This window comes from Chiloscyllium plagiosum, unplaced genomic scaffold (genome assembly GCF_037043375.1).
Source record: "Chiloscyllium plagiosum isolate Xiang-an unplaced genomic scaffold, Cpla_swu_hap1 HiC_scaffold_53X, whole genome shotgun sequence".
Classification (NCBI taxonomy): domain Eukaryota; kingdom Metazoa; phylum Chordata; class Chondrichthyes; order Orectolobiformes; family Hemiscylliidae; genus Chiloscyllium; species Chiloscyllium plagiosum.
Genome location: NW_028270191.1, coordinates 22,613,374 through 22,626,397, shown reverse-complemented (window position 1 = coordinate 22,626,397; position 13,024 = coordinate 22,613,374). Strand labels below are relative to the sequence as shown.

General features: G+C 41.1%; 1 protein-coding gene across 2 annotated transcripts in view; it reads right to left on the bottom strand.

Annotated features, from left to right (window-relative positions):
• Positions 1-13,024, bottom strand: part of smarcd1 (SWI/SNF related BAF chromatin remodeling complex subunit D1) — a 51,082-nt gene that overhangs the window by 3,939 nt on the left and 34,119 nt on the right. For both annotated transcript variants that reach the window (XM_043681799.2, XM_087985596.1), the window contains exons 9-12: positions 9,208-9,305; positions 7,821-7,956; positions 5,060-5,182; positions 357-458 (exon numbers count right to left, since the gene is read on the bottom strand). In XM_043681799.2, coding sequence (XP_043537734.1) covers positions 357-458; positions 5,060-5,182; positions 7,821-7,956; positions 9,208-9,305 — 459 coding nt within the window. The remainder of the gene's footprint in view (positions 1-356; positions 459-5,059; positions 5,183-7,820; positions 7,957-9,207; positions 9,306-13,024) is intronic.

The window sequence follows — 13,024 nt, the reverse complement described above, 5'->3', positions numbered from 1 at the left end:
CCAACAGATTTGCCCCTTTCACAACAATGTGGTTTAACTTGTATAAAAAAACAACAATGTCATATCACAAGTGTACTCGTTTACCAAAGCAATCTTGTTTCTGGTCTCTGAGCACAGTTGCCATTTTGTGGACAAGTTTGTGCTCTAAGCATAAAATGATGAGTCTGAGGTAGTGTCAATCTTCCTCTTCCTCAATCACGCATGGGGATTTCAGGTATGAGAGAGATACATCCCACTGACACCAGATTTAAGGAATAATACAGATTATGCCAACTGAACAGTGCCAAAGTCCCCATTACAAAGTAATTAAAACAAAAATTTCACCCAATGATGGTCAATTCTGATCACACTCTTACCTTAGAATAGAAGTATCTGCAAACAGCTTCTTGAGCCCAGGGCTGGAAGTAGAACTCTGCTCTGCGCTCCTCCTCTGGGTTTCCTACCACATCAGTCATAGACTACAAATACAAAATATCAAACACGTGACTGGAATAGACAGATGCAATTTAAAAATAAATGGTGTCGAAGGTTCCCAAGATTCTATGCAAGTTACCCGGGGTAGGCCAAGTTCACTCGCTATCGAAACATCAGGGGGACAGATGGGCTTTTGGCAATTGCACTTTGCATTTCATTAGCGCATCACAGAAACACAGGATCAGCAATGCAGCTGAACACCACCTTTCTGCCACTTCATGCTGTCGGACAAAGTGCAAATATTGCAATGTAAAGTGGCTGTAAGAAGTGGAACAAATGCTCAAATTTGTTTTGGGCAGTAATACAGAAAGCATGGGGCATTGCGAGGATCAATACAAGTGAGTTTTTTTTCTAAGGTAATGATTAAGTGTCTTATATCTGCGTACATAGGAACAAAGAAACAGGAGCAGCCAATCAGTCCTTCCAGCTTGCCGCACTATTCAATTTGATCACAATAGTTTTGTGCTATAAAGGTAGATCATTATTGCAACATTGGAAGATTTGAGACTTCATATTCCACAAGTTTTATTTATTTATAAAAATCCATAAAAGCAAAGTGCTTGTTTTTGCTGTTCTTTTCCTGAATGCTGTACTGGTGTATAGATATTCAATTAGATCAATGCTCTTCAAAATAAACGTATTCATGGACGGGAGTTTGGCCTATTAATTGTAAGTGTTTTTTTTTTATCAGAGTGACTTACGAAAGCATTACGAGTGTAGGGGGAGACCAAAACAATACAGCAGTTTGCTTCCATGTATCAGCCTATAAATGTCTAGATTGTCATTTAAATTTCACAGCTTCCAGAATTCAAGACCCTGAGCCTGCTCAGCTTGGCAATTGCCAGTGCCCGTTTTACTGCTGGTTATACACTGGCAGTGCAAACTACTGTCGCAATTACTTTGTAGTATTAGGAAGGATCTCCTGACGTTCTGTCACATAATGCCTAAAGAAGTGGTTTCATCCTGGGTGAAACTGGCAGCAGCAAATATGAACAGACCTCTGGAGGTCACAACCGCACCTTGAGCATTACAAAATGCCCCATGTCACTGCATTTCAGTTACAGGGAGGCTGGGACCTCAGTCTTTCACACAGATCATGAACACACGTCTAATGTCGCTGGCCTGTATGGACCTTCTGGTCCGGCTGAATTGGAATACATTATTACGCAGTTGCTGTTCTTGCCATGAACTTGGCTTGAAGAATAAACGGCTCAAGTTTAGAGCATCCAAGGCATTGTTCTACCATGAGAGAGGAAAAAAAAGACAAAGAGCAAGAGAAAAGATAAAGAAAGAAGACCTCCATGAATGTGGGCAATCAGGAGCAACTCTTCATGGTCTGAAACAGAAAGTCAACTGGCTGACTGATACCCAGCTAGTATTCAAAATGGCCCAGCTTGATGATAGGCAACAGAAGCTAATGAATCATGTGCACCTCTCATACCCAACAAAACAAGACCAATCCTGGCCACAACAACTGGGCCAAGGTGCCAGGTTTTACTTTTGCTTTGCGCAGTTGAGTTCAAACAGAGGGAAAAGTTTCCATTTCTATCGGAGCAGAATCCATTTGTAAATTTTTAAACCCCAAAAGAAAAACTTGTATTAACAATAGGGATTCATGTTCGGACTTCTCTTCAGACAAGAATGAAACATTTGAGCATGGGCAGAGTAAACAGAACAGGATTTGATAATTAGTGGAAAGGATGTAAAAAAGGCACAGGGAACGGGGTAGTTGTGTAGAAAATGCAGGTTAATATAGAAATGAGAACTTTTAAAAAAAAAGTGTGGTGGTGGGACATGGGGAGTCAAAGAGAATGGTGGCAGGGCTGTGTGTGGAAGAGGGGAGAGAGAAAGGAAATACACCCTAACTAGTTCAATGGAATTTGGCTATGGCTGCAGATTGGTTCAAGTTTAAAATCAAAAGCACTAATGGAATCTTAAGAGTTCATTTACATGGCAACCTAAAGGCAAGGTGGTAATGAATCTGCTGCTTAGGTTAAAGTTAGAGTTATGTGGGCAAATTCATGGAAAGGACATGAGAACCTTGCAAATGGTGCAACTCAGATTTATGAGGATGCACAGAAATAATTATTGAGAGACTTGAAATGCTCCACATATTCACTGAAAAGAGGCAGCCATGGGAGAAGCAAATAGATGTGCTCAAAATGTTAGAAATATTTGAAGAGGTATCCACTGATTAAATTATGGCATAAGTTCAGAACAAGTACAGGTATAAAGAGGGTTAAAATGATCCCTTTTCACGTGCAGGAATATCAGAATGTGGAATATGCTATTACAACTGGGAGCTGTGAAAGCCATGTTGATCACATTACTGAAAATGGGATAGTCAGAGGAATAGTAGTAAATGCTTCAGGCAGAGCAGGGCAATGACATTGAATAGTTCCAATACAGAGCTTGTGCAGTCAGTGGAATAAAATGATCTCCTCATTGAGGTGAAATTTCTATACAATTAAGCCTTTTCAGACTTTTGATCATCTCACGGTCATAAACCTAATGCAAAGCTCGGAACCATTGAAACAAGTGGTTGTTGCCATCCAAGGCACTCCTATGTAGACAATGACGGAAAAGCAAACCTTGCTGCTCACGGTCTGCTGGAAACTGCAAAGGTACAAACATTCCGCAGGCAATGACTGGATTTGGATCTAGGGCTGTAATTTGCGTACCCTTACTATACATCACATTCACCAAATTTACAGTCAAACCTCTTGCTGTGATATCTATTAAAATCCGTGCTTTCGTATTTATTAGCTGTCAAACTCGCTGTAAAAAATGAATGAAAGTGTGCATTATTTAGCGCCTTTCCTGACCTCACCATGTCCCCAAGTGCTTGCAGCCCAATTAACTACTTTTGAGGTGCAGTCCTGGTTACAATGAGAAGCCAAATGCAGCAGCCAATTTGCGCATTGCAAGAAGCAAAAACAGCCACGAGATAATGACCAAATGATTTTTCTTAAAGCCCTGTTGGCTGAGGGATTAATATCAGCTAGAACACAAGAATGCTACTGCTCGTCTTCCCAGTGCTATTGATGGACAAACAATCTATTCACAAAGCCTTTCTTGTCTATAGGATCTGTGCAGCTGGAATTGCATACCTACTTTCAAATCATACAACATGTCTGAACTGTGAGTCTCCTACATTCACATCTGTAATGGAAATCACCCACATAAACATACTGCAGTATAATTACATCCACTTGCCAGTGGGAGCATTGCCGGTCTTGGAATAAAGAGGTGAAATGAAAACAAAATATGTCCATTTGGGGGTCTCTAGCACAAATGTGGACATAAAAATTAAAATGGCAAGTTTTACAGGAAGTGCTTACAGACGCAGGTCAGGTTAACATTTCTGTTTAACTACCAGCACCAAGAATGTATTTTGAATGCACTAACTGCTGCCTGCTGATATTGATGATTATTAAGCTCACTATGGTAAAATGGAACAGAGAGTCCAAGACAGCGTAGTTTGGGAATGGCTCAGAGAAAGGAGAGGCTTGGCAGACTGAATGACATTTTTCTGTCCTAGGCTCTTATTTTGGCAGTAATAAAAATGAGATGCAATATTTAGCAAGAATGTGGCTTTTTGGGTTTAAAATAAAGCCAGTGTTTATTTTAATAAAAAGCTCAATCAGGAAAATTAATGCAAAGTACAGCAATTCAAAATAAGACAGCAATGTCATTCCGGTAGGTCAAGTATCAATTCAGCTTGTGAGCTGCTCAACAATGTGGTTGAAGTCTTGTTTTCTGAAAGATTACTCAGCCCCAAATACAACAATGCAAATAATACCAGCATGACTCAGCAGAAAGGCAGGTTGTTTGCTACAAATGATTAAGATAAAGGCATAAACCAGTTTATGATGGCAGACTGGACAGGGAGATCAGAAACTCATACTGGGTTGAACCTACAAACAGCAATCTCGGTCCTTTTATCCAGAAAGGCACTCGAACACCAGATTCTTCAATGAAATATAATTCACCCCAGGCATTATGCAAAAAAGGAATACACACTAACCCAGCTATTATGGTGATTTATAAAGATATCAAGTGACACGCCAAAGAGAAAAAGGTAACCAGTATGACTGTCACAGGAGCAAACTTAATCATCAATACCTCACATGCGGCTATGGAAGTGGCTCTACATTAGGCTTACTCTCTCTCTTGCTGCACTTCAATACTGTGCACACTAATCTATGTTTCCTGCATACTTTGTCGATAAACAACAATGTCTGTTTATAATAATGGAAATTAAAAACCTCAAGCCTGTTATTCAACAATTCACCACAGGCAGTTCAGATTGGAAGTACAGTATTTTGGTTAAATAATCAGATATAAAATTCCCTTCTACTCAATACATTCTTATGATAACAAATTAAGGACTTTTGAATAATGTTTCTTATAACTTGGAAGTGAGAGACTTGTGAAATAAACATTATTCCAATAAATGCCCATGTCTGATGTAACAGTTTCACTAACTAGTTTTGCTCACAAGTACAGTGCATAGTGTTGCATTGTCAAAAGAACGTATAGTCAAAGAGAAGCTATATATGATTTCAGATGGTGAAATACATACCTTCAGGTCACGGCACTGGGACTGCAACCAGTCATTGATGAAGCCCTGTGGATCTCTGGCAAAACTCAACATGAACTCCCTCTGTGTCTTGAGCTGGTTAATGGTCTCTATTGTTTCATGGATCTGTGAAAGTAAAGCAGCGGGGTTACACACCTCAAACTCAGAAAGGAGATTGCAGCTGGCTAATGGTCATTCTTGGTGGTAGAGGCTGCAGGCTTGGAAGATGATGTCACAGGAGCTTTGACAAGCTGCTGCAGGGTCAGTGGGACACTGCTGCTACTGTACATCAACGATTAAGAGAGTGAATGTTGAAAGTGGTGGATGTGGTGCCAATCAAGCGGGGGCTGCTTTGTCTTGAATGGTGTCAAGCTTCTCGAGTGTTGTTGGAGCTGCACCACCAGGTAAGTGGGGAGTATATTCCATCACACTCCTGCCTTGTAGGTGGTAGACAGGCTTTGGGGAGTCAGGTGGTGAGTTACACACTGCAGAATTCTCAACCTCTGACATGCTCTTCTCGCCATTTATATGGCCAATCCAGTTTAGCTTCTGGTCACTAGCAAACATCAAGTTATTGATGGCAGTGGATTCAGTAAAAGTAATGCCAATGAGCGTCAAAAGGAGATAGCTAGATTCTCTTTTGTTGGTGATGGTTATTGTCTAGCACTTGTGTGACATGAAAATGACTTGCCATTTATCAGCCTGAATTCTGTCCATATCGTGCTGCATACAGGCATACACCATTTCAGGAACTGAGCTGTAGTAAACAGTACTGAACGCTGTTCAAGCATAAAAGAGTGTAAAGAAAGAGGAATAGACGAGATGGCCCTTGAGGTTGCCTCAGTATTCAATGCAAACATTTCCACTTTCCTGCCTTGGATGATAACAGATTAGTGTAGAATAGATGGGCTTCAAATTATTTTCACAGGTCGGCGCAACATCGAGGGCCAAAGGGCCTGTACTGCGCTGCAATGTTCTATGTTCCATCCCATACCCCTCAATTCGGATACCAAAAATCTGTTCATCATGGCCTTGAATATTTTCAACAATGAAAATATCCACAACTTCTAAAAATCTGTTTGAGACTTTACATGCACTCAAATAACCATCCAATGACCTCCATCTCTATTGCACCTCAGTTGAAACATTAATAGAGACCAAAACTGTGCATATAATCGAATTAGGTCTCACCAAATTCATGTAAAATTTTCGCAAGACTTCCTTATTCTTGTACTACAGTCCCCTTATACTACAGCCCCTTTGCCATTTCCCTTCCTCATTGCTTGCTTTTCCTGAACGCTAACTTTGTGCATTTCTTACACCTTAGTCCCTCTGAACATCAAGATTTAAAAGCTTCACGCCTTTTAGAAAATAATATCTCATTACTCTCACAACCAAAGCGAGTAAATTCTCACCTTCCTACATTATACTCCATCTGTCATCATCCTGCTCATTCGCTTGACCTGTCTAGCTCTTTGCAGATTACATTTTCCTCACAGCTGACATTGCCAGCAAACTTCCATGAAAACACAGTAAATGTTTCTAAGCTATTAACACAGATTAGTAATATCTGAGGTCCCAGCACCAATCCTTGCCGCACTCGACAATTCAGTCTGCCAACATGAAAGTGACCTATTTATCCCTACTCATTGCTTTCTGCCTGCTAACCAATCCTTACCCATGCTGATATATCAACCCAACTCCATGAGTTCATGCCTTACCTTTTGTGTGGCACCTTGTTGAATGCCTTTTGGGAATACAAGTAAACTACATTTGCTGGTTTCCCTGTGTCTACCCTACTAGTTTCATTCTCAAAAAACTGACATTTGTAAACATATTCTTGCTTCCATAAAACCATGTCGACTTTGTCTGATCATACTACCACCAGCAGACATCCTTGCTTCTGACCTTACGATGGAGGCAAAGCCATTGATGAAGCAGTTGAAGATGAGTGTCTAGGCCATTACCTGAAGAGATTCTCCCCATGCTTGAGCAAGGAGCCTCAGGTTCAAGTCTCACCTGCTCCAGAGGCACATATTCACATTTCTGAACGGACTGATGAGAAAATATCTACCTGAAGGAAGTTCTGCAGCAAAGTCCTGGGGCTGAGATTAGATTATATTACCTACAGTGTGGAAACAGGCCCTTTGGCCCAACAAGTCCACACCGACCTCCGAACAGCAACCCACCCAGACCCATTCCCCTACATTTACCTCTGCACCGAACACTACGGGCAATTTAGCATGACCAACTCACCTAACCTTTGGACCGTGGGAGGAAACCAGAGCACCCGGAGGAAACCCATGCAGACATGGGGAGAATGTGCAAATTCCACACAGACAGTTGCCCGAGGCGGGAATTGAACCCGGGTCTCTGGTGCTGAGAGGCAGCAGTACTAGCCGCTGAGCCACTTTATAATGCTGCTAAATTTGTCAACTATTTGAGCAATGGACTAAGGCGCCCTAAACCTGAGAAAAAAAATCACTGAACAGCTTTTTAAAAAAGCTTAGTACATTGACGGTAAAATCTATTCTGCACACCAACCTGAGAATAAAAATTCCTTTGAATCTCGAGCTTTGCGTTGTCTAACTAGTTACAATCTCTGGTCCTTTCATCATTTAAGACTGCAATAAAAGGTTATCTGACCAGAGGGAGACGCAGTAAAGAGTCTTCACTCTTGGTTTCGGTCAGGCATCAATACCAAATTTAAACTAGTGTGAAGTCAAAGACCTGAACTACAGAAGTTAGAATGTTCCAAGCTAACCTTATTATCGAGAGCAGCAATTTCCTGCTGGCTAGCAGTAGAAAGGAGAAATGAATTCATCTGAGTCTTTAGTGTGTCGTCCACTTCAACATCAATGTCATAACATGCAGTCTTCTTCTGATCATTTGGGTCCACACTGAAACATTAACAGGAATTGGTATGATATTGTAGAATACAATGGCATGCATTAAAGCTGTAGTGATATTAGTTCGCCGATGCATTCGTTTGGCTCGAATACAGATATCTGCTAAATACAAGCAGGTCACAATGTTGACAATGTGTTATGCAGTTATAGACTACATATCTGCAAAAAGGTTCCTGCTTTTGAACTTGTGCTTCCGACAATGTCAATATCTCACTGTCAGACTGCATCAGAGAAAGCTAAAACAGTCCAAGGTTAACACCTTGTAAAGCCTTGAACCAGTTAAAATACACTGCAAGTCAACCTGTTCAGTGAAATGAAAACCCAAAGGAATAACGCTCAAATAAATTAGTAGAGTCATAGAGATCTACAGTATAGAAAAAGGCCTTTTGGCCCATTGTGCCCATGCCAGGCCAAAGCAACCACCTAATAATTCTAATCATATTTGCCAGCACTTGGTCCATAGTCTTGTATGCCTTGGCATTGCAAGTGTATCTGTAAATACTTAAATGCTGTGAGGGGTTCTGCCTCTACAACCCTTAAAGGCAGTGAGTTCCACATTCCCATCACCCTCTGGATAAAAAGGTTTTTCCTCAAATCTCCCTCTACCCTTTCACCTGTTGCCTTAAATCGATGCCCCCGGTCATTGATCGCTCCATTACGGGAAACCGTTTTTTCTTGTCTACCCTATCTATGCCCCTCATCATTTTATACATCTCAATCTGTGTCCTCTCAACCTCCACTGCTTTCAGGAAAACAACCCGTCTGTCCAAACTCTCTTCATAACTGAAATGCTCCAGCCTAGGCAACATCCTGATAAATCTCATCTGCACCCTCTCCAACACCATCACATCCCTCCCTGTAATGTGGATTCCAGAACTGCACACTTCAGAACTTAGCCGTGGCCTAATCAATGTTTTATACAGTTCCAGCATAGCCTCCCTGCTCTTAAACTCTATGCTTTGACTAATAAAGGCAAGTATACCATCAGCCTTCTTAAACATTTTATCCACCTGTCCTAATACTTTAAGGAACCGGTATAGATGCACACCAAGGTCCCCCTGATCCTCAGTGCTTCCTCGGGTCTGACTGTTCATCATATATTCCCGTACCTTATTTATCGTGCCCAAGTGCATTACCTCACATTTATTCAGCATAGAGTGTGCTTTGAGAAATGTGTCAACAATTGTCAGAACTTATTATTCAGAAGCTTTGTAATGAATGGACCAAGTTCAAATGCTGTACCTGATAATATGGTTGATGATGATGGGCTCAGGTGGCATCAACAGAGCATGTAGTCTCTGAGGGATTTCTGAGAACTTCATTCGCTGGCATTCAAAGATCTACAAAAAGAGAGAAAGCATATTCAATAAAATCAGGGTCCAGCTGTTATTTAAAAATAAGACCCACATATACCATCGGCTGCCAGGCTCAGTTGGTAACGCATTCATCTCTGAATCACAAGGTTCAAAGTTTAAGCTCTACTTCAGGGTTTAAGCATAAAACAAAAAGCAAGACTGGCACTCCAGTGCAATTCTGAGGGGATGCTGCACGGTCCGAAGTGTCATCTTTTAGGCATGTCAAACTAAGGCAGTCCTTTGTCTGCTAGAAGATCCTGGGGAACTATTTCAAACAGGAAGAGAATTATCCCCAGCGTCCTAGTCAATATTTGTTCCTAAATCTACAAGATGATTATCTAGTCTTTATTATGTTGCTGTGCATGGGTGCTTGTTGAATGTGAATCAACTCTCGCATTTTATACAAGTGAGTGCGCTTTAAAAAGCAAGGTCCTTCTTTTAAAAAAAAACCTATAATTCCTAACAAAACATTAGTAGACAAAGCCTGACTCTGTGACGTAGGAACCCAGATGCAGTCAGAAATCTGGGCACCTTTTGCATGTCCACATCTAAAACAGGACACAGTTTGAGCCCTACCTCAAAAAAAACACTTACTTCAAGTCTTTACACTAGCCCACACAACAGTCTCAGCATTCCAAAAATGAATTTGTTATATACAAAGTGGAGATAGTTTTTTTAATTAATGAAAGTAAGTATGCATTTTAATCTTATGGTTCATGAAAGGAAAAGATAGGTGATTTTTGAGAAGATTTGTTTTGTCACCATGCTAGGTAACATCAGTGAGCCTCCATGAAGCACTGGTGTTCTGTCCTGCTTTCTATTTGTGTGTCTTGGTCTGTTGTGGTGGATGATATCACTTCCAGTTCTTTTTTCTGAGAGGTTGGCAAATGGAGTCCAAATTGATGTATTTATTGATGGAGTTCCATTTTGAATGCCAGGCCTTTAGGAATTCCTGTGCATACCTTTGTTTAGCCTGTCCAGGGTGGAGGTATTATCCCAGTCGAACTGGTGTCCCTCTTTGTCTGTATGTAGGGATACTAGTGATAGTAGGTCATATCTTTTGGTGGCTAGTTTGTGGTCATGTATCCTGGTGGCTAGTTTCCTGCCAGACTCTACCCGATGTAATGTTTGTTGCAGTCCTTGCAGGGTATTTTGTACATGACATTCATTCTTCTGTTGATTAGTACAGGATCTTTTAGATTCCTCTGGAGCTGTTTCGGTGTGTTGGTAGGTTTGTGGGCTACCATGATGCCTAGGGGCTGGAGTAGTCCGGTCACCATCTCTGACATGTCTTTAACATGGCAGGGTGGCTAGAGTCTCTGGGCGCGTTGTGTCGTCTTGTTTAGGTTTGTTATGTAAGAATCAGTGGACTGTGCTTATCGGGTACTCGTTCTTGAATAAGTTGCACAGGTGTTTTTCTTTGGCATTTCATAGTTCCTGGGTGCTGCAGTGTGTTGCAGCTCATTTAAATAATGTCCTGATGCAGCTCAGTTTCTGGGTGTTGGAATGATTGCTCCTGTAGTTGAGTATCTGGTCAGTGTGTGTCACTTTCTTGTAGATGTGGGTCTGCAGCTCTCTGTTGGCTTTTCATTCTACTATGGTATCTCGGAAGGGGAGTCTGTTATTGTTCTCTTCCTCTTTGGTGAACTTTATACCATTAAGAATGTTGTTTAGGAGTTTCTTCTAATTTGTTGCGTTTCATGATGACAAAGGTGTCATCCACATAGCGGACCCATAGCTTGGGAAGGGCTGTTCGTTGCATCCTCTGCATAACTGCTTCTGCTAAGAAGTGGGGAGTGGCCAGAGTACCTGTAAGCATTACCAACTGCCCTGTATAAAGGGGATGGGTTTCCTTTGTTTGGGGGCCTCTTTGACACGACTTTGCATGCCTGCGAAGAGGGTCAAAGGGGGTCACCTAGCTTGTACAGACTTTAATAAACTTTACCTGTTTGCAGAAGGTGTGTGTGAATTGCATCTTGTGTGTGAAACCTCAGGAAAAAGAACCTAACACCTGGGCATTGCAAACATCATAGCCATGGAAATCTTGCTCCTGGCATCATTGCTGGAAGGACTGGCCATCCTCCCAGCAGACTGATTGGAGTGATATGTTGGCACATTGTCAGAAACTTGGTGCTTATAATCGAGGTAGATTACTATCTTAGCCATAGTTTAGGTGTCGAAAGCACACAAAATTGCTTGCCTTTAGAATTAAGTATTACTGCCTGATTGTTTTGCCATGTTCATACTAAGACATTAGGGGAAAATGTTTCAACTATATGCAACAATGTTTTGACAGATTCTTAATTCATGATTCCTGTTGGTCCCACTGTTCCACCAACAAAAATCTTGCGCTGGTCGAATCTCAAAAAATAGTAATTCAGCCACTTAGCCCTTTACAAAATCTAGGTGGACATAGTCTCAACGTCTATCGCCATTATGACACGTCACTAAAGTACTAGTGACAACATGGCTACACAGTCAACCTAATGGATGTGTCCTAAACTGATTTGGGCACTGGTATGTTCAACATGGAAAGACCTTAGAAAGTACCGTATTAAAATACAGAACCACTTGAAATGTAATAGTCCAGGTTTTTGAAAAATCTTTGGATTTTGTTTTTTAGTTCATATGTCAGAATGTAATATAGGCATTGTGGAATCTCAGAATTGCTACAGGACAGTAGAGCTCATTTGTGCCCACACCAGCTCTCCAAATGAGAATGCAACTTCTAATCTGCAGCCCTACATTCATCTAAAATATCCAAGCTCCTCTCGTTTCAGCCTCAGGAGCTTCTCCCATTTTAAACGGTCCACGATTTGTGGCTGCGCCTTCAGCTGTTTCGGCCCGGAGCTTCAGAATTCACATCTAAACTTTGCCAGCTCAGTTTCCTGTTTTAAGAGGCCTTTGAAAGCCACCAAGCTTTTGGTCATCAGTCTGAACGTCAATGTTTGCTCGACAACATTGCCGTGAAGCACCGAGGAAGGTTTCACTCAGGTAAGGCGCTGCGGAAATTCAAACTGCTGCCGTTATCACCGACCCTGGTTATTCTGCACATTGATTCTTGTGGTTTTCTGATATTAATGCAAACAAATGACAACAAATACACACATCCATTATATAAGCAAGAAAATGCTTCAGGGTGGTTTATAAATTGGAGTGCCCAGGTATTTTATTCCAAATGAGCAACTTCTCTCAATACATCTAAAAGTAATGGTCATATTTGGAACTACCTGTGGTTGAGTACCTTCAAGGGGATTTGTGCATTGATTTGAAGAGGCTCAACCCCATATTACAATGAGAGATTGGTATACTCATTGGAGAATAGATCTCTTCCTTAAAGTAGCATTATAGGTATTCAAACTGTCGCCATTTTAGATCTAGACAACTTTAGTAAATAAACCACTGAAGAGGTGGCTGTAGGACAATGCACATGCAACAAGCTGCTCTGAAAACCCAGATCCACACTTTGACAGATGTGAAAAAATTTCACCACAGCAACTGTTACAATCCATAACACTCAAAAGAAATTGTCAATATTCCAAATCAAATTACTCACTTCATTCTTAAAACAATGTCAATTTGCCCCATCTCCTAACTTTAACGGATACTTTCTTAAAAAACAAATCCCAGGATCCTTGCCAAAAACTAATTGTTTGGGTCAATCTTTACCTGTGTACCATGTTTCATTAAAAGTCACTCATTAG